Genomic DNA, 21,417 nt, shown 5'->3' on the forward strand with positions numbered 1-21,417 from the left:
TACTGGTGTGTGTGTGTGTGTGTGTGTGTGTGTGTAGGGGGAAGGAGGGATGTGTGTATTTACCTATTTGTATTTACTTATTTGTAGTTTCCAGGGCCTGAGCTAAGCTGGGTTAGTCCTGTCTCCTTGTCTATATTGTCCAAGCTCTCCTTCACTCGCTGGACACTTCCCACCTCCACAGTCTCCTCCTTTAGACCGTTCCACTCATCCACACTTCTGTCTGGGGAACTCTACTTCTTTTTATCCTTCAGACATATCCCTTTTTCAGCTTCTTACTGTGTCCTCTCAGCCCTCTAACCTAACCTACCTACCTTATCAGACATGTCTCCTTTTTCAGCTTCTTACTGTGTCCTCTCAGCCACCTAACCTAACCTCCCTACCTTATCAGACATATCCCTTTTTCAGCTTCTTACTGTGTCCTCTCAGCCCTCTAACCTAACCTACCTACCTTATCAGACATATCCCCTTTTTCAGCTTCTTACTGTGTCCTCTCAGCCCTCTAACCTAACCTACCTACCTTATCAGACATATCCCTTTTTCAGCTTCTTAGTGTGTCCTCTCAGCCCTCTAACCTAACCTACCTACCTTATCAGACATATCCCTTTTTCAGCTTCTTACTGTGTCCTCTCAGCCCTCTAACCTAACCTACCTACCTTATCAGACATGTCTCCTTTTTCAGCTTCTTACTGTGTCCTCTCAGCCCTCTAACCTAACCTCCCTACCTTATCAGACATATCCCCTTTTTCAGCTTCTTAGTGTGTCCTCTCAGCCCTCTAACCTAACCTCCCTACCTTATCAGACATATCCCCTTTTTCAGCTTCTTAGTGTGTCCTCTCAGCCCTCTAACCTAACCTTCCTACCTTATCAGACATATCCCCTTTTTCAGCTTCTTACTGTGTCCTCTCAGCCCTCTAACCTAACCTTCCTACCTTATCAGACATGTCCCCTTTTTCAACTTCTTAGTGTGTCCTCTCAGCCCTCTAACCTAACCTTCCTACCTTATCAGACATGTCCCCTTTTTCAGCTTCTTAGTGTGTCCTCTCAGCCCTCTAACCTAACCTTCCTACCTTATCAGACATGTCCCCTTTTTCAACTTCTTAGTGTGTCCTCTCAGCCCTCTAACCTAACCTTCCTACCTTATCAGACATGTCCCCTTTTTCAGCTTCTTAGTGTATCCTCTCAGCCCTCTAACCTAACCTTCCTACCTTATCAGACATGTCCCCTTTTTCAGCTTCTTACTGTGTCCTCTCAGCCCTCTAACCTAACCTTCCTACCTTATCAGACATGTCCCCTTTTTCAGCTTCTTAGTGTGTCCTCTCAGCCCTCTAACCTAACCTTCCTTCCTTATCAGACATATCCCCTTTTTCAGCTTCTTACTGTGTCCTCTCAGCCACCTAACCTAACCTTCCTACCTTATCAGACATATCCCCTTTTTCAGCTTCTTACTGTGTCCTCTCAGCCCTCTAACCTAACCTACCTACCTTATCAGACATATCCCCTTTTTCAGCTTCTTACTGTGTCCTCTCAGCCCTCTAACCTAACCTACCTACCTTATCAGACATATCCCCTTTTTCAGCTTCTTACTGTGTCCTCTCAGCCCTCTAACCTAACCTTCCTACCTTATCAGACATGTCCCCTTTTTCAGCTTCTTACTGTGTCCTCTCAGCCCTCTAACCTAACCTTCCTACCTTATCAGACATATCCCCTTTTTCAGCTTCTTACTGTGTCCTCTCAGCCACCTAACCTAACCTTCCTACCTTATCAGACATATCCCCTTTTTCAGCTTCTTACTGTGTCCTCTCAGCCCTCTAACCTAACCTTCCTACCTTATCAGACATATCCCCTTTTTCAGCTTCTTACTGTGTCCTCTCAGCCCTCTAACCTAACCTACCTACCTTATCAGACATATCCCCTTTTTCAGCTTCTTACTGTGTCCTCTCAGCCACCTAACCTTCCTACCTTATCAGACATGTCCCCTTTTTCAGCTTCTTACTGTGTCCTCTCAGCCACCTAACCTACCTACCTTATCAGACATGTCCCCTTTTTCAGCTTTTGTCCTCTCAGCCATCTAACCTAACCTCCCTACCTTACTCCTTCCTCTTCTCTCTCCCTCTCTACCTCACTTCATCCCTCCTAACCTCAGCTACCTTATCTAACCAAACCTAACCCAACTTATTCACCTTACTCACTCCTTCCTCTTCGCTCTACCTCATTTCATCCCTCCTCGCCTCAGCTACCCTATCTAATTAGCCAAACCTAACCTAACCTATCTACCTTGCTTACTCCTCCATTTACTCTCTCCCTCTCTACCTCACTTCATCCCTCCTTCCCTCCTAACCTCAGCTACTTTATCTAACCAAACCTAACCTAATCCACAAACCTCCTCCTCTTGCCTGGCTCCTAAAATTACCTTCCTCCCCAGTCCAGGTGGAAAAGTTTGGGTGACTGTAATTAAATCGTGAGTGTTTTTTTAGCTCCTTACTGTGTCCTCTCAGCCACCCCTCCTCCCCTCTGTCACAATCAGGTCACTTCTATACAGCTTGTCCAGTCCACTAGTAAATTTCTAAAGCTGTTAAGCCTTCCGTTCATCTCCTCTCGTGTGTGGGTTACTGGGTTAGTGGCAGGAAAGGAAAGGGCAAGGGGAGTGTGAATGTGTGTGTGTGTGTGTGTGTGTGTTGGTCAGGGGAAGGATATATGCATGTGTGTGTTTACCTAGTTGTATTTACCTAGCTTTTCCTTAACCCGGTAGCTGTGGGGATCATGTTTCTTAAAGGCCCCTCTAAGCGAGAAAAATGAGAAAAAAATCATCACTCATGCAAACCATTTCATAATATATATCAATGCATTTGTGATCAGTTTATGCATCATCTATTTTTTGGGGTTTATATCATGGCAAAAATTTGGCCCGTCGCTGGTACACGGTAAAGCCACAAATTTGGCCCGTCGCTGCTACACGGTAAAGCCACAAATTTGGCCCGTCGCTGCTACCGGGTTAAATCACCACACACTCTTTGCCTACACCAGTTCATTCAGGACACCTCTCCACCCGAAATTGACCTATCTTTCGGCCAATCCTCGTGACTCTTTTGTAGGAGCAGTGAGTAGTGGGCTTTTTTTTCATTATTGTTTCCTTTTTTTTGCCCTTGAACTGTTTCCTCCACTGTAAAATAAAAAAAAAAAATCCATATTGCTACAAGGAAAGCCGTACTCATTATGCATTATCCCCCAGGCCGCAGCACGTGGTGGTGTTCGTGGTGGGCGGCGCCACCTACGAGGAGTCGCTGGCCGTGCACCAGTTCAACGTGAAGAACACCAACGTGAGGGTCATCCTGGGCGGCTCCACCTTGCACAGCTCCTCCTCCTTCCTCTCGTCGGTGGAGGCTGCCATGGAGGGCGTGCCGGGCAAGACGCTGAGGCTATGAGCACAGGCATGACATAGATAGCGCTCATAATAGTGCTGGAACAATATATATGAACAAGATCCTCCTCAGACTGAAGCAAGGAAGGAGTGAAGTGACAACCTGTAGGACCCCTTTCAAGAGTCACTGGTGGTCCTCCCTAGCAGATCCTCAGGCTGTGAAGGAAGGGAGGAGGTGGTCATTGAGGCCCTAAGTGCAGGATCAAAGGTACATGGTAGTCGCCAGGCCCGGCAGCTTGTCCCCTCAGCCCTCCACGCCCTCCCTGGAACGGTCATTAATTGGTTGAGGTTATTTTTGTGTTACGAGAGAAAGATGTCAAACTAATCACATGTTAAGAGGAGGGTGGAGGTGACACTAGTTTGGAGAGGAGATAAGAGGGCTGCAGGGCTGATGGGACAAGCTGCCAGAAGTTGAGAGAGATTGTGAAGTTAAGGGAAGTTGAAGTTGAGAGAGGTTGGAGATGACACTGGCCTGAGAGAATGGGTGAGGAAGGGAGGAGATAGGGAGAGAAGGTGAGGGAGAAGAGAGAACAGGGAGAGAAGGGAGAGATGAGTGGATGACTTGAGAGAAAGGGTGAAGGAGAGTGAGGGAGAGAAGATGAGGGAGAAGAGAGAACAGGGAGAGAAGGGAGAGGAGGCGAGTGGATGACTTGAGAGAGGGTAAAGGAGAGTAAGGGAGAGAAGATGAAGGAGAAGAGAGGACAGGGAGAGAGGGGAGAGAATGGCTTGAGAGAGAGGGTGAAGGGGAGAGAACAGGGAGAGAAAGGGAGGGAAACGAGAGGACTGGGTGAGGAAAGGGAAAAGGGAGAGGGTGAAAGAGAAAGCATAAGAGGAAAGAGGATGAAGGAAAGGACTGGGAGAGAAAGGGAGGGAAGGGAAAAGGGAGAGGGTGAAAGAGGATGAAGGAAAGGACAGGGAGAGAAAGGGAGGGAAGGGAAAAGGGAGAGGGTGAAAGAGGATGAAGGAAAGGACAGGGAGAGAAAGGGAGGGAAGGGAAAAGGGAGAGGGTGAAAGAGGATGAAGGAAAGGACAGGGAGAGAAAGGAGGGAAGGGAAAGGAGAGGGTGAAAGAGGATGAAGGAAAGGACAGGGAGAGAATGGGAGGTTAAGGAAAATGGAGAGGGTGAAAGAGGATGAAGGAAAGGACAGGGAGAGAAAGGGAGGGAAGGGAAAAGGGAGAGGGTGAAAGAGGATGAAGGAAAGGACAGGGAGAGAAAGGGAGGGAAAGGAGAGGGTGAAAGAGGATGAAGGAAAGGACAGGGAGAGAAAGGGAGGGAAGGGAAAAGGGAGAGGGTGAAAGAGGATGAAGGAAAGGGCAGGGAGAGAAAGGTGAGGGAAGGGAAAAGGGAAAGGGTGAAAGAGGATGAAGGAAAGGACAGGGAGAGAACGGGAGGGAAGGGAAAAGGGAGAGGGTGAAAGAGGATGAAGGAAAGGACAGGGAGAGAAAGGGAGGGAAGGGAAAAGGGAAAGGGTGAAAGAGGATGAAGGAAAGGGCAGGGAGAGAAAGGTGAGGGAAGGAAAAGGGAGAGGGTGAAAGAGGATGAAGGAAAGGGCAGGGAGAGAAAGGGAGGGAAGGGAAAAGGGAAAGGGTGAAAGAGGATGAAGGAAAGGGCAGGGAGAGAAAGGTGAGGGAAGGGAAAAGGGAGAGGGTGAAAGAGGATGAAGGAAAGGACAGGGAAAGAAAGGGAGGGAAAGGAGAGGACTGGGTGAGGGAAGGGAAAAGGGAGGGCAAGAAGGAAGGAGTAGTGATTAAGGGACAAGCTACACCAAGCACTGTTATGTAGTTTGAGGTCAGCAGTGGTTCAGCCTCTCTAAGTTCTGGCGTCAAGCATTCCATGACCCCTTCACTTCTGTTACCTTAGAATCCATATCCCGTATTCTTGAACGTCTCGGCGCCTCACCTCGCCTGTTTGAAAAGCCTCTCGTGGAAGTTCCCGGGAGTTTCATGGACTGTCCTTTCCTTCATTCTCTTTCCTCTTATGCTTTCTCTTTCACTGTCTCTCTTTTCCCTTCCCTCACCCAGCCCTCTCCTTTCTCTCCCTGTCCTTTCCTTCATCCTCTCTCCCTGTTCTCTCCCTTACTCTCTCCCCTTGACCTTCTCTCTCAAGCCATCCTCTTACCTTCTCCCCCCTCTCTCCTTCACCCTCTCCCCCTCACAAGCTGTACAAGACTTCTGTATCTTGAGCGGGAAAATCACCCATGGAAACCTGGTTAATCTTCTCTGCGGCCTTAGGAAACAGTCGTGATTGGAGGCTGATATGTTTAAGAATATGGATCTATATCTTCTGTATATAAAGACTGGCAAGTTTAAGTCATGTAATCCGATATCAACAACGTCCTTTTGTATATAGCCAGACCATATATATATATTCTGATCAGTCGTAATTGGAGCTTGATACGTTTAAGAATATGGATCTATATCTTCTGTATATAAAGACTGGCAAGTTTAAGCTGTGTAATCCTATAAATATCAACAATGTCCTTTTGTATATAGCCTGACCATATATTATATACTGCAGAACTGATGACAATACACTATGGTTGTTATTCTCAGATGCTTCCACCTCTCATATCTAGTATTTCCATAGGCCAAAAAAAGGGGCTCAGTAGGATTTTCATGAATGTGTTTTAGGTTCATGGTACAGAAGAAGGGTCAAACTTATACCACCAGGGTTGTCATGAGTGTGTTTTAGGTTCATGGTACAGAAGAAAGGTCAGACTACCACCAGGGTTGTCATGAGTGTGTTTTAGGTTCATGGTACAGAAGAAGGGTCAGACTACCACCAGGGTCATAAAACTACCCAGAGTAAGGCGTATAACTCCTACGAAAGCCTTGTTGAATGTGTGCGCTTGGGCTCTGAAATGTTTAAAAATATTCCCCATCATCTGTACATAGGAACAAGTCATCCTTATTGGTTTCTCATCTCTTACCCAGCGTTGCCAGATAGTCGTACTCATCCTCTTACGTTTGCCGATTTCTGCCTCACAAACTGTCTCATCTACCCCAATAACTTGCTTCAATACACCGGGTATTCGATATATGTGAGTTTGAAATATGCGAATTCGCTCATATGCGACTAACCCAAATGTGCCAAGTATTTGTTTTATGCGAGTAGCGGCGCTGGTGTGACTGGTATGGTGGCCGACTCGCACTAGAGGGCAGCGGGTGCAAATGTTTTCCCACACTTTCCACACCTATAATTAACTTTTTCCTCCCTCTGATCCTAAAGTTAATCCTCATGTAGCTAATTATCAGCTTAAATCGTAGCCTTTGGGTGTGTCTCCCCGGAAGCAATCAGCAGCTCTATTTTACGGTTTATCTGTACTAATGTCCTTTATTGTTGCTTTAGTGGTTTATTATTGTGAAATGGTGCCGGAATAAATAGTTAGAGTGTTCGAAAATGGGTCGTGGAACATAACTCCTTATAATTAATGGGATGATAGGTTCAATATATGCCAATTCACATTATGCGAGGTTTTTGCAGAACTTAACCCTCGCATATATCGAATACCTGGTGTATATAGTTATCGTTGAAATGGACAATTATTGGTGTTTCTTGGCAATTGTTATGGGTCAGAAATTGATAAATACGATGCTCTGAGTACGATAGTCTGACAGTGGTGCTCTTACCTAACTGTATATCACAACGTGGCATTAGTATTGTAAGCATATTGTCACCCTCGTAAACAAAGCGCCGAAGTCATTATTTTCTACTTACAGGAAATCAGAAAAGAACTGCCATTATCTCATTTGGCTTAAGATTTAGGCAGAAACGAAAAGGCCAATTCTAGAACACTCGAACCCTGAATGGCGAAGGCAACTATTCAGAAATGGGCGTCACTTGATGAAAAATTTATGAAGACAAGAACCTGGAAATTGCTGAAAATGACTTAGGCAATTATTTTATGAGCGTGACGATATAAGGTTTCTGACAGCCATAGAGTTAGGGCACCCTGCTTTGTGTTTCCAGGCGGCTCCCTTTTTTGTGTTTGTTTGTCTTTTACAGCAAGGGAGGCAGCTCAAGTGAAAAGGACAAAAACATCAACAAAAAACCCATTAGACGCTGAGCTCCGACTTAAGAAGAAAGATTGAGAGGTCAGAAGAGAGTATCAGGTCATCTCTCCTCCTTCCAAAATTGACCTCTCTTTTTGTTTTCTTTTGTCGGAGCAGCGTCTAGTGGGCCTTTTGTTTCTGTTTTTGTCGTCTCTTGGTGTTAAAAACAGAATGAAGAGGTTAGTTTCAGGCAGGGAGGTGTCAATACTGCTTCCGTCTCTCCGTCACTTTATCCTTCAGACATGTTCCCTTTTTCAGCTCCTTACTGTGTCCTCTCAGCCATCAAACCTAACCTATTTACCTTACTTCTTCCTTTTCTCTCTCCCGCTTCATCCATTTTCACATGTTCCCCTTTTCACCTTCTTACTGTGTACTCTCAGCCATCTAACCTAACCTATTTACCTTACTTCTTCCTTTTCTCTCTCCCGCTTCATCCATTTTCACATGTTCCCCTTTTCACCTTCTTACTGTGTACTCTCAGCTATCTAACCTAACCTATTTACCTTACTTCTTCCTTTTCTCTCTCCCGCTTCATCCATTTTCACATGTTTCCCTTTTCACCTTCTTACTGTGTACTCTCAGCCATCTAACCTATTTACCTTACTCCTTCCTTTTCTCTCTCCCTCTACCTCACTTCATCCTGCTACCTTATCTAACCAACTCTAACCTAGTCCACAAACCTCCTCCAGGGGGTTCAAACGCTACCATTCTTACTCACTATCAAGTATTAAGAGTACTAAGACACCTCTCCCTCTGAAACTGACCCTCTTTTTCTGTCCACTCACTTCTATTTACTTTTACAGGAACAATTCGTAGTGGGCCTATCTATTTTTCCCCCTCCTTCCCTCACTTCCTTTCCTTTTTTGCTTCCTTTCTTAATTCATTCTTTCTTTCTAATTCCTGTCTTTTTTTCTTCCGTTCTCACTTTCCTCCCTCCTTGTTTTTGTTGTTTGTTCTTGCCCTTGAGGTGCTTCATTTACTGTAAGAAAAGGAGTGTCTTGAGGGAGAAGGGCTGGGTAGGAGGCAGTGGTATTTATGTAATCTGGTGTTTTGGGAGCTCGACCTGGCTGTGGCCCTACATACAGTATCTAGGGTTCAAAGTAAGTGTTAGTTATGTAAGGTGGCATTTGGAGTCTATACATGGCTACTCTATCCTTATACATACAGGTTATACATTATGCAGCTCTCCTTAAACATACAGTATTTTGGGATAAGAACAGCATTGGTCATTTGCTCTTGATTTATTTCCTATCCTGTTTAAAATGTTTGTTGAGGTAGGTTTGGGTAGGAGGAAGTAAGCTTGTAAGACCCTTCATATATATGGCATTGTCTTGCTCGGCACTTCACCTACTGCTGCTAATGTCCTCCTCATCCCTGACCCCATAGCTGTGATTAATGTGGTTTCTCTCTCCTAAGTGCCTGGCTCCCTCCCTTTAGACTTGCTCCAGCTAAGAAATGTATATAATAATTTACCTCAATGCTAAGGATGGGGTGCAAGGCAGTTATGGTGGTGTTTATAAACCTTAAAAATCATCGTCCTCTGTTGGTATTAGTGACTGTTATTGTTGGTAGTGATGAAAGAAAGGTTATTTATTTGTACTTATTGGTGGATAGTTATAAATATTACTATAAAAAAAATTACGTCTCACTGATAAGGATGGGGTGCAAGGCAGTTATGGTGGCGTATATAAACCTTAAAAATCATCCTCTGTTGTTGGTAGTGGAAAAAGAAAGAAAGGTTAGCCATTTACATATTTATTGGTGGATAGTTATAAATATTAATATAAAAAAAAGTCCCAAGAAAATGTATCTACTATAAAAAAGTCCAAGAAAATGTATCTAGAATAATTATACGAGATCCTACCTTCTATATAAATACTAAACGATGCGTCCATACTACATACATATTCATAAAAAAAAGACATATGTATCTACAATAACTACCCTACGTGAAAATCTTCGTATATAATAAATACTAAACGAGGCTTCCACACCGCTGCATGTCATTACCTCCGCTATACCAGTCCATCTTTCTTGTTCCAGGTTAAAAAATAAGAAGTTAGGAAAGTCCCCCGCAGTGCAAGTTCCTTTGATGGACATTTTCAGCATCAAACTCCACATACAAGCATTCGGAAACTCCCTCACCTCCGGATCCTCTCCCAGCCCAGGTACTTCCCCTAACAAGAGCAAAAGTTGCCACGTAGAATCTGTATAGGTCTAAAAAAAACTACTATCCCTGAAACTAACATCTATCCCTAAAACTATCCCTAGAATCTGGAAATTAGTAAGTAACCTTCAGAGTAAACTTCCATAGACTTAGAACAACGGATAAGATAAAGATAAACAATATAGGCTGCCTGAAACCACATTCAGGAACCGTTTTTTTGTGTGATTAGGTTTTCATTTACAGTCTTTCACTTTCATTCTTAATTCCATTTACGGCATTTTCATTTACGTGGCCGACCAGCAAGATAGCGCTTCAACGTTCTCATTTTCATTTTATCATTCTCGTTCTCATTTCATTCACTCGTTTCAGTCTCCCAATCAAGTCACCACACAACACAACACATTGCAGCAGAAACAACGAAAACGAACAACCATCTCCAACGTTCCACATCCACACTCGCGCCCTTCCCTTCACATCCTCGCCCCTTCGCACTCCCAAGCCCGGCAGATGACCACCTTGCTGTCGGCATAACTCGTGTAATCATCCTCAGGGTCGTGCACCAACTTGCACCTCTTGCTCTTTTTGCGATTTCTGAGGCAGACGACGATGCAGGAGACGAGGGCGATGACGAACACTGCGACGGGAAGATAGGGCCAGAAGGTACTGAACACCTCCCTCAGGCGGGTGAGGAGTCTGGCGTAGGGTTCTTCATCGTCAATCGCCGACGCCTTCGCCTCAAGCTCACGTTTGAGGGTTCCCAGACGGTCCGTGAGCTCTTCGATGTCCTTGGGTGTTGGGGTATCGCTAGAGTTCCCAAGGAGGCCGTGTGGCTCTGGTGTTGGGGTATCGCTGGAGTTCCCAAGGAGGCCGTGTGGCTCTGGTGTTGGGGTATCGCTGGAGTTCCCAAGGAGGCCGTGTGGCTCTGGTGTTGGGGTATCGCTAGAGTTCCCAAGGAGGCCGTGTGGCTCTGGTGTTGGGGTATCGCTGGAGTTCCCAGCGAGGCAGTTTTGCTCTGGTGTTGTGATGTAGCTGGAGGTCACAAGATGGCAGTGTGGATCTGGTGTTGTGATATAGCTGGAGGTCACAAGGTGGCAGTGTGGCTCTGGTGTTGTGATATAGCTGGAGGTCACAAGGTGGCAGTGTGGATCTGGTGTTGGGGTATCGCTGGAGTTCCCAAGGAGGCTGTGTGGCTCTGGTGTTGGGGTATCGCTGGAGGTCACAAGGAGGCTGTGTGGCTCTGGTGTTGGGGCATCGGTAGAGGTCACAAGGAGGCTGTGTGGCTCTGGTGTTGGGGTATCGCTGGAGTTCCCAAGGAGGCTGTGTGGCTCTGGTGTTGGGGTACCGCTGGAGTTCCCAAGGAGGCTGTGTGGCTCTGGTGTTGGGGTACCGCTGGAGGTCACAAGGAGGCTGTCTGGGAATACTTCGCGGGCTGTAGAGTTAGATTCCTCCGTTGCTGAAGTTTGCAGAGTCGCTGTGGTGTTCGCGAGGTCGCTGGTCGGCACTTCAGTCGTGGCGTTCCGTCGGCCAGAAAACACGCCGTCAAAGAAGGAAGGGTTATTTTTCTGGATCCACCTCACGTACATACTCATGTGGTGCAAGAACCCTTCCTCCATCTCGCTCTGGAAAGAAAACAAAAATGATTAGATTTAATTTCCGGAAAATCGATTAATATGAACAGAATGGGCCTCTGGAAAGTAAACTAAGTAAGATAACATGACTGAAACCAGAGAGAGATCAAAAGAAGACTTATTTTATCTCCTTGTAATCAAATGAAGAGTTGAATGATGAAAGAGTGCCGGAAAATTTGACCAACATGAATAGGCACTATGACACCGTGTAAGTAACAGAAGAGGCGGTCAAGAGGAAGGGAACCACATATAAAGCGATATAGGTCAAAAGTAAACAAAATAAAAATAAATAAAGCAGAAAAAATCGTAGAAAAGCAAAGTGAATCAAGCACGAGGGAATCAAGAGGAAGAGGAGGAACAAACAAAACTGTAAAGGCTAAAAGAACAAATATAAACCACAGAGGAAGAACTCACCTCCACGGAGATCTCGCCATCCTCAGCCGGCATAGCGCTGACCAGCCCCGCGCCGCCACCCAGGAAGACGAGGAGCAACAGGAGCACGCCGGGACCCTTCATCGTCACCGTTCTTCACGTGGGAGTGGAATGATAGGACGCTAACGGGACACCTGCTTTTATACCCTCGGGTGCTGGGCCTCACCTTGCCCACGCCCTCGTCCCGCCCCAGCCAGCCACGGCCCGGGGGAGTGTGAGGGTGTGTCATTGGTCAGGTCAGGGAGCACGTGTGTAGGGGTGTGGCGTGGGGTGGAGGTGTGTGTGTGTGTGTGACAATGATAATGATAATAATGATAATAATAATAATAATAATAATAATAATAATAATAATAATAATAATAATAATCGTAATAAACGGTTTATTGTACGGTGAGACGCCAGCAGCCCTCGAGCTGAAAATATACATCAGTGGAAGATATGAACAATGTGAAGGCAAATGAATCAAACAAATGTACAAAATAATAATATGATAGAGATAATAAAAAAATAAGTGTAAATAACAATAATAGTAATAACAGCAGTAATAATGATAATAATAATAATAATAATAATAATAATAATAATAATAACAATAATGATGATAATAATAATGATAATGATGATAATAATGATAACAATAATGATAATGATGATAATAATAATAACAATAATAATAATAATAATAATAATAATAATAATAATAATAATAATAATAATAATAATAATAATCTCAACGCATATATTTACAATGCTATACAAATAATGCTGTTTATAAGAAGAAACATAAGAACACAGGGAGACTGCAAGAGGCCGGGTGGCCTACACAGGGCAGCTCCAGAATCCCCCCCACTACTCACGATGGGTGAGGTGTAGTTTCAGGGGTTACAGGCAGAGGCTTGATCCTCGTTCTAACCATTACGGGCGCGGCGGTGTTTGTGCCCGTATCGGAGCAAAATGTTGCAGCTCCTCTCGGAGTGCTGAGGGCGGCGGGTCACTGCGGGTGGGAGGATGTCTCTGTGTCTGGGCTGGTGGAGTAGGTGTGTGTGGGGGGGGAGGGGATTTCTGCATTTTTTATTTTTTCTGGGGGGGGGGTCAGTGTGTGTGTGTGCGTGTGTGTGTGTGTAGTATATTTATACTACAGGGCCGTACCAAGGGGGGTCGGACGATCACCCTCCATCTGCTTAAAGGTCCACTTTCTGAGAAAAATAAAGAGTCCGTTTTTCGTTTTGGCAGCAGGAAAACACACCCAGAAATGTCAGTGCTTCACAACCCCGGCCTCCCAGCTGATTTGGCCCGCTTCCCTGGCCCCTCGCCCCTCTTCAAGTGGCCACAAAGTCCACGTTTTGTGGAAAACACCCCCCTTTTAAATCTCTGGCTGCCCCCTGTACTACTACTGATAATAATAATAATTAAAATAATGATAATACCTAATGATGGTGGGCTTTAGAATATGACCCTCTGAGTCCCTCCTTTAAGACTTCCCTCATCAGAATAGTATATAGTAATTTACGTCAGTAACAAGGAGGCCGTGCAAGACAGTTATGGCCGTGTATATAACACTGGAATTTATTGTCCTCTGTCGGCATTAGTGACAGATATCGTTGGTAGTGGTAAAAAAATACTATGTAAATATTTATTGGAGGATAGTTACGTTACATATTCATTCTGAAAAAAAAGAGAAAGAAAGTGTATCTAGAATAACATGAGAACCTTACTTCCTATATAGTAAATAATAAACGAGGTTTCCACACCCCTGCATGTCATTACCAACCCCAGCCAGTCACGGCGCGGGGGAGTGAGTTGTTGGTCTGGTCAGGGCTCACGTGTGTAGGGGTGTGGTGGGATGAGGGTGGGAAGGGGTAAAGTGTGTGTGTGTGTGTGTACTAATACTACTACAAGGGCGGGGGAACGACCACCACCATCTCCTAAAAGGTCCACTTCCTGAGAAAATAAAAACGTACACCTGGGACAAAAGGTTCCCGGTATTCGTTTTGCCAGCAGGATAATGCACACAGTAATGTCAAACTTTAAAAATTCTGGATCCCCGGCTGATTTGTCCCGCTTCCCTTGCCACTCCACCCTCTGGCCACAAAGGTCCACATTTACTGGAAAAAGACCCCCCCCCCACCCTTTTTACAGCTCTGGCCACGCCCCTCTACTACTACTACTACTACTACTAATGACAATAATAATAATGTGTGCTCGGGCGACGAAATGTTTAAGGGCTCTCACTCGAGGCCACCGGTGTCCGCCATTCTCGTCCTGTGTAAGCCCAGGTGTGATGAAATAGTGTTGATGAATCGGGTCTGTACTGTATTTTCATACCTGTGGAATGTCCCGAGGTGAGGTCAGCCACGGCAGACGAAGCTGGGCTGCTGGGGATGACCAATGAGGGCGTACGCCCGTAGCGAAGGTGAACGAGGATCAAGCCTCTACCTGTAACCCCTGAAACTACACCTCACCCATCGAGAGTAGAGGGGGGATTCTGGAGCTGCCTCTTGCAGTTTCCCTGTGTTTTTATGTTCTTATGAGGTAGACATACTAAATATAACATCACCGAACTTGTGTGCGTATATATATATATAAATATATATATATATATATATATATATATATATATATATATATATATATATATATATATATATATATATATATATATATATCAATGAACGTAATCAAGCAAGGTGTGTGTGTGTGTGTGTGTGATAGCCTAGCCTAATATACCAAATCTACCATATAAGAATGAATAAGAACAAGCACTGATTAGGTAGCGAATAGGAAAAAAAAATTGGGGTAGCGAAGTGGACTGACTGGCTGTAACGAGATTCAGGGAGTGGCGGAGGAGGAGGAGGCGGAAGACAGCTGGGGTACTTTCCTTCACTAATCCCTTTCTGCCCTTCCCTTAATCAATAGTAAACGTGTCCTGCCTCGCCTCACAGAAACCGCCTTTGTTGTCTTTTTGTTCTTGGTAAGTTTACTGGTGGATTAGTGAGAAGCAGGTTTTGATATCTTTTTCTTATGTTCTTAAGAGGCCGGGTGGCCTACACAGGGCAGCTCCAGAATCCCCCCCACTACTCACGATGGGTGAGGTGTAGTTACAGGGGTTACAGGTAGAGGCTTGATCCTCGTTATACCGGCGGTACTAGGCACGCATCCAGCACCCGTCACCTTACTGCACCCACACCTCACTGCTACCTGTCGTCCTCGTCCATGTAGCTATCCAGTCTACTCTTAAAACAAGCTATCGTCCCTGCACTAACTATGTGATTGCTGAGTCTATTCCATTCCCCCACCACCCTATTACTAAACCAATGCTTGCCTATATCTCTCCTAAATCTATACTTTTCTAATTTAAATCCATTACTGCGAGTTCTATCCTGTTGGCTAATTCTCAGTACTTTACTTATATCGCCTTTGTTGTAACCCTTGACCCATTTGAATACTTCTATCAGATCTCCCCGCACTCTTCGTCTCTCTAGTGAATGTAAGTTTAGATGTTTCAGCCTATTTTGATATGGGAGGTTCCTCAGCCCCTGAATCATCTTGGTCATCCTCCTGTGAACTGATTCTAGCAAGTATATATATATATATATATATATATATATATATATATATATATATATATATATATATATATATATATATGAACATAGTGAAACTGAAAGAGGCCGGGTGGCCTACACAGGGGAGCTCCAGTATCTCTCTCTCTCTCTCTCTCTCTCTCTCTCTCTCTCTCTCTCTCTCTCTCTCTCTCTCTCTCTATATATATATATATATATATATATATATGCCTAGTACTGCCGGTATAACGAGGATCAAGCCTCTACCTGTAACCCCTGTAACTACACCTCACCGTCGTGAGTAGTGGGGGATTCTGGAGCTGCCCTGTAGGCCACCCGGCCTCTTGCAGTTTCCTGAGTTCTTATGTTATATATATATATATATATATATATATATATATATATATATATATATATATATATATATATATATATATATATATATATATATATATATATATATAGATAGATAGAGTGTGTGTGTATGCCTTTAGCGACCACACCCTTGCCCCTCATTGGTCGTCCCCAGCAGCCCAGCTTCGTCTGCCGTGACTGACCTCACCTCGGGACATTCCACAGGTATGAAAATACAGTACAGATCCCATTCATCAACACTATTTCATCACCCCTTCCCACCACACTTTCTCTTACATGTTTTTCTTCAACCCACTGTTTTATTTATTGCTGTTTTGAATCTATTGTTTTATAGTTTTATAGTATCTGTCTACTTCCCTTGTTTAGTTTGTTTTTGTTTGGGTACTTTTACGCTCCCCTTTAGTGTTTACTTTTTAATCCGCTTACCTCTTTGTAGTCTAGGTGGCCCGAGCCAAGCTCTAACAGTCCCGTCTCTATTTATCTACATTCATCCAGCCTTTCCTTCATTTGCTGGATACTGCTCGCCTCCACCACCTCTTCCCACAAGCTGTCACATGTGTTAACACTTCCAAGTGTTCCTTTATTAAGTATCTTCCCATGTCCTCTCAGCACCTGCTTTCTCGCCATTAAAGAGATAATTTCTGTCCACCTCATCAAACTTATTTACCAACTTATACAGCGTGATCTCTCCCTTCTTTGTTCCAGTGTCAAGTCCATCTCCCTCAATCTGTCTTCATACGTCATAATCGAGAATTCTGGGACAATTTTAGTTGCAATTTTCTGTATCCTTCCCAACTTTCTGATATCCTTTTTGTGAGGGGACCACACAATGGAATACTCTTACATTTTGCATCATCCTGTAGGTTTCTCCAAATAGCTTGTTTCCATAACATGGCATTTGTTTGCATTAAATTCCATCTCCCATAACTGGCTCCATCTATACACTCTGTCCATGTCTTTTTGCAGCTCTTCAGAGTCTTCCTCCGTCCTCACTTATCAAGATTAACTTTGCATCGTCTGCAAAAAGGCTCATATAACTTTTTATACCCTTCGGCATATCGTTTATATATATTATGAACATTATTGGTGCCACCGTCATTTCTCTTCCCTTCATTCATCCACTCGATAACCTTTCCGCCCATTCCTCCCCACTGTTGAAGTTTCTAGATTAACCTTTTGTGCGGAACCATTTAAAGTTTTTTTTTCTTTTTTCAAATCGAGATATACACAATCAGCCCATCCTTCTCTCTCTTACATCACGTCTATTGCTCTTGAGTAGAAACATAGTAAGTTAGTGACACGATTTCACTTTTCTAAATCCAAACTGTCCCTTATATATCATGTGTGTGTGTGTGTGTACTGCTGCTACGACTAATAATAATAATGCGTGTTTGAGCGACGAAATAACCCTCAGTTCCTCCAAGACTTCATTTTTTGACGCCACCTATTCCAAAGCCTTCCCTGTATCACATTAGAGTAATTTACTAGTAATTTACTTCAGTGACGAGGGCGGGGTGCAAGGCAGTCATGGTGGTGCACATAATATTTAAAAAAGTTTGGTGATATTAGTGACATTTTTGGCTGTAAAAAAAATGTTGCTATTTACACATTTATTGGTGGATAGTTACGTAACAATATTCATTCTGTGAAAAAAAATACAAAGAACAAATATCTAGAATAACTACATAAAAATCTTACTTCCTACATAACAAATACTAAACGAGGCATCCACACCGCTGCATGTCATTGCCTCCGCTATACAAGTCCATCTTTCTTGTTCCAGGTTGAAAATTAAGGGGTTGGGAAATCCCCCACAGTACAAGTTCCTTTGATGGACATTTACAGCATCAAACTCCATATACAAGCATTCGGAAACTCCTTCACCTCCGGACCCTCTCCCAGACCAGGTATTTCCCCTTACAAAAGCAAAGTTAACCCAGTAGAATCAGCATATTATTTTACTCTTGTTACTTAGAGAATTTAATGTTATCTCGCACTTACTTCCTACTTGATACTCGGTCTAAAAATATCTCTGAAGCCAATATGGCACCCTCCAGGTGTTTTTCTTCCCTTCAGGAGTAAATAAAGGCAAAAAAACATCCCTGAATATAATAAAACCCCCAAAATATCCCCAGGTGGTTTTCCTTCCTTCAGGAGTAAATTTAAACCCTAGAATTAACAAGGCAAAAAAACATCCCTGAATATAATAACCCCAAAATATCCCTGAAGCCAACAATATCCCCAGGTGGTTTTCCTTCCTTCAGGAGTAAATTCAAACCCTAGAATTAGTCGTGTAATATTGACAGGGCAAATAAACATCCCTGAAAAAAACCCCTAAAAAATACCCCTGAAGCCAACACTATCTCCAGGTGGTTTTCTTTCCTTCAGGAGTAAATTTGAACCATGGAATTTGTTGTATAATATTGACAGGGCAAAAAAACATCCCTGAATATAATAAAAAACCCTAAAAAATACCCCTGAAGGCAACTCTATCTCCAGGTGGTTTTCTTTCCTTCAGGAGTAAATTTGAACCATGGAATTTGTAGTATAATATTGACAGGGGAAAAAATGTTCCTGAAACTATATTTTTTCGGGAATAAATCCGAACCATATTTGTAGTATGGTTCTGACGGTGCCCCACTGTTATCATCTTTACACAGATATAAATATCCTTTTTTAAGAGCAACGTTGAAGCAGGTAGAATCAGTGTTGCTCCCCCGTGAAACTATTGCACATACACTCCCTCATTTCGCAATGTTAGCATCTCATTATTGATCCAAAATAACTACTCTTCAAAGGCATTCCTCTAATGATCAGGTTAGTCAAAATTCGTTCGTCATTTTCAAGCATACTTTACTATTTTCATTTAAATTGTCATTAATTTCCTTGGCCGACCATTATTAAGTGAGTCAATACTGTCTCCCAGCAAGATATCCCACACCAACCACATAACGCCATCACAGCAAAGAACGTCCATGAACAACCTCACTTAAACCGGTCTCACTCGCGCCATCCCCTACGGCCGTCGCTCCTTCGCCCTCACAAGCTCAAATCACGATCTCACTGTTGGGGCAACCCGTTGAATCAAGGTCATGCACCAGATTGCACCGCCTGCTCCTTCTGCGATGCATGACGCAGACGACGATGCAGGAGACGAGGGCGATGAGGAACACACCGAGGGGAAGATAGGGCCAGACGGTGCTGAACACCTCCCTCAGGCGGGTGTGAAGCCTGGCGTAGGGGTCTTCATTGTCTGTCGCCGCCTTCTTCGCCTCAAGCTCGCGTTCGATGGCTGCGAGACGGTCCATGTCCTGCATCATCGACATGAGCGCTTCCATGTCCTTGCGGCGCTCCTCTGGTGTTGTGGTATTGGTGGAGTTCCCAAGGAGGCCGTGTGGCTCTGGTGTTGGGGCATCGGTGGAGTTCCCAAGGAGGCCGTGTGGCTCTGGTGTTGGGGCATCGGTGGTCACAAGGAGGTCGTGTGGCTCTGGTGTTGGGGTACCGCTGGAGTTTCCAAAGAGGCCGTGTGGCTCTGGTGTTGGGGTACCGCTGGAGTTTCCAAAGAGGCCGTGTGGGTCTGGTGTTGGGGTACCGCTGGAGTTTCCAAAGAGGCCGTGTGGGTCTGGTGTTGGGGTACCGCTGGAGTTTCCAAAGAGGCCGTGTGGCTCTGGTGTTGGGGTACCGCTGGAGTTTCCAAAGAGGCCGTGTGGCTCTGGTGTTGGGGTACCGCTGGAGTTTCCAAAGAGGCCGTGTGGCTCTGGTGTTGGGGTACCGCTGGAGTTTCCAAGGAGGCCGTGTGGCTCTGGTGTTGGGGTACCGCTGGAGTTTCCAAAGAGGCCGTGTGGGTCTGGTGTTGGGGTACCGCTGGAGTTTCCAAAGAGGCCGTGTGGGTCTGGTGTTGGGGTACCGCTGGAGTTTCCAAGGAGGCCGTGTGGCTCTGGTGTTGGGGCATCGGTGGAGGTCACAAGGCCGTCTGGTGATACTTCGCTGGCGGTAAAGTTAGATTCCTCCGTCCCAGAAGATTGCAGAGTAGGTGTGGTGTTGGTTGGCTCTGCAGTCGTTGCGTTCCCTCCCTTCGACCCGTATCTGTCGGCAACGTACATGCTGAGGAGCCATAAGTCTTCGGGCTGCCACTGGTACGGGGCGGCGGTGGTAGTGGTGGGAGCATCGCTGGTGAGGAGGTACCGTTTGTACCACTCGAGCAATACGTTTCGCCGGACCCCTGACTGCGCCTCGCTCTGGAAAGAAAAATTCAGTTAATATAATAAGTTTCGGAAAATCGATTAATATGACCAGCACAGGCCTCTGGAAACATCCTAGGGAAGACAAAAAGCGTTTTCAGCAGCGGTCCGCTACAGCATACAGTGAGTTATAAGCGTTTGTACCGAGAAAAAAGTGAAAACGAATCACAGCCCCGCTGCCAGACGACAGGCGCCACTGCCCTTGTTCTGTTTATTCCTTTGTATGTGCCCCTCATCACTTGGGCGGCGGCAGACGATTTCTCCGTGGCAGGAGTTGCCTGTATAAGTTCTGAGCCAAGTCGATGTCAACTATAATATTGCAATAATATATTTCCTTGCCCGCACATGATTATGTTTTAAGAGATGCAAGAAACCCACTTAAATACGAAAAAAATATCATTGCTCCGGGATCAAAGTCAGTAACGAAATAGTCGGACAGCGCCGCCTAGCGGTCAAAAAGATGCGAAATATCATCAGAAAACGCAGCCTTATCTCATTTTCAGGTTCTGGCAAACGCCAGCCTGGGAACGTTTGCATCCGTACGCGTTGCAACCAAAGCGTCTGACTTGGCCACACTACTGATAACGCCTAATATGACCAAAACCACGCAAAGATTATTAAACGTGTTCCCGCCCAAGTACACATTTGACAAGGCTTTTGTAGTTGTTTTAGGGCATTTCCAGGGAGTTTTATGGCCCTGTGTGTAGTCTGATGCTTATGTGCCATTAATGTGAAAAAACCTCCTGAAAACCCGATTTATCTCTTTCTCCGGCCTTTGGAAAGTTGATGTGGGAGGGGAAGCGTCTTAGAACACATAAGAACATAGGGAAACTGCAAGAGGCCTACACGCCTACACATGCCTCCTTAGCCTCCTTTTAATCACTAAGTTAAAGGAAGAGTCTGCCGGAAAATTCGATTGTAAACAGGTAATGAATAACTATCGGAAAATTTGACGGGTACAAGGCTAAACACAGGTAAACTAGAACGAACAAAGGAGAAAGAAAGGAATCGAGCAAATCATGAAAAATAAAATGCTGAAGTACATACACGTTTATGCTACTGAGAAAGTAGATAGAAGGCGATCGGTGAGAGGACGGACCCACGAAGCGGAAGAAAATAAGAGTAACTAACGCAACCAAACAGCAAGGAGTGAGATTAACCAACAAATGACCAAGAGACATAGAAAGACATAGAAAGCAATATGCCAAAAAAAAAAAAGTGAACCAGAAAAAGAAAAAGAAAAGGAGAATTTGAGATTAAGTACGAGAGAATGAAAAGAAAGGACCAGAGAGAGAGCGATTCAGGTAAAAAAAAAAGAGTAGAAAATTAAAAAGGAGAAGCAAAGCAGAGAAGAAGTAGAAGTGAGATATAGATGCATGGGGAGAAAAAGGAAACAGAAAAATGGTAAAGTTGGCAAGTGTTCCTCGCGCAGTGCTGGGAAAAAAGGGCACAAATGTCTGAATAAGTGAAGATAAGTGACTATTTCAGTTTAGAAAATTACGTAACACTGAAAAGGAAGGTGCGTGAATAAGAAGGGAGG

At 44.5% G+C, this 21,417-nt stretch overlaps 1 protein-coding gene and 1 long non-coding RNA gene across 4 annotated transcripts in view; both read left to right on the forward strand.

The window, feature by feature from the left end:
- The window catches only part of LOC126995816 (vacuolar protein sorting-associated protein 45-like), a 34,800-nt gene extending 30,361 nt beyond the window's left edge, over window positions 1-4,439 (forward strand). The window contains exons 13-14 of one of the 2 annotated variants that reach the window (XR_007750731.1): window positions 3,230-4,002; window positions 4,085-4,439. Coding sequence is in view for 1 of the 2 variants with exons in the window: in XM_050855668.1 (XP_050711625.1) it covers window positions 3,230-3,422 (193 nt within the window). In the remaining variant the exon portion in view is untranslated. Of the gene's footprint in view, window positions 1-3,229 lie in introns of both variants that reach the window. The other variant, XM_050855668.1, reaches the window with a different exon arrangement.
- A 290-nt stretch (window positions 4,440-4,729) lies between these two features.
- Window positions 4,730-6,530, forward strand: LOC126995818 (uncharacterized). Of its 2 annotated transcripts, XR_007750734.1 has the most exons (3): window positions 4,730-4,746; window positions 5,043-6,110; window positions 6,169-6,530. It is a non-coding gene; the product is annotated as an uncharacterized LOC126995818 (long non-coding RNA). The 2 variants fall into 2 exon arrangements; XR_007750733.1 differs by lacking the exon at window positions 4,730-4,746 and having other exon boundaries at window positions 4,940-6,110.
- The last annotated feature ends 14,887 nt before the right edge of the window (window positions 6,531-21,417 follow it).

The sequence above is a fragment of the Eriocheir sinensis genome, chromosome 9, assembly GCF_024679095.1.
Source record: "Eriocheir sinensis breed Jianghai 21 chromosome 9, ASM2467909v1, whole genome shotgun sequence".
Lineage (NCBI taxonomy): Eukaryota > Metazoa > Arthropoda > Malacostraca > Decapoda > Varunidae > Eriocheir > Eriocheir sinensis.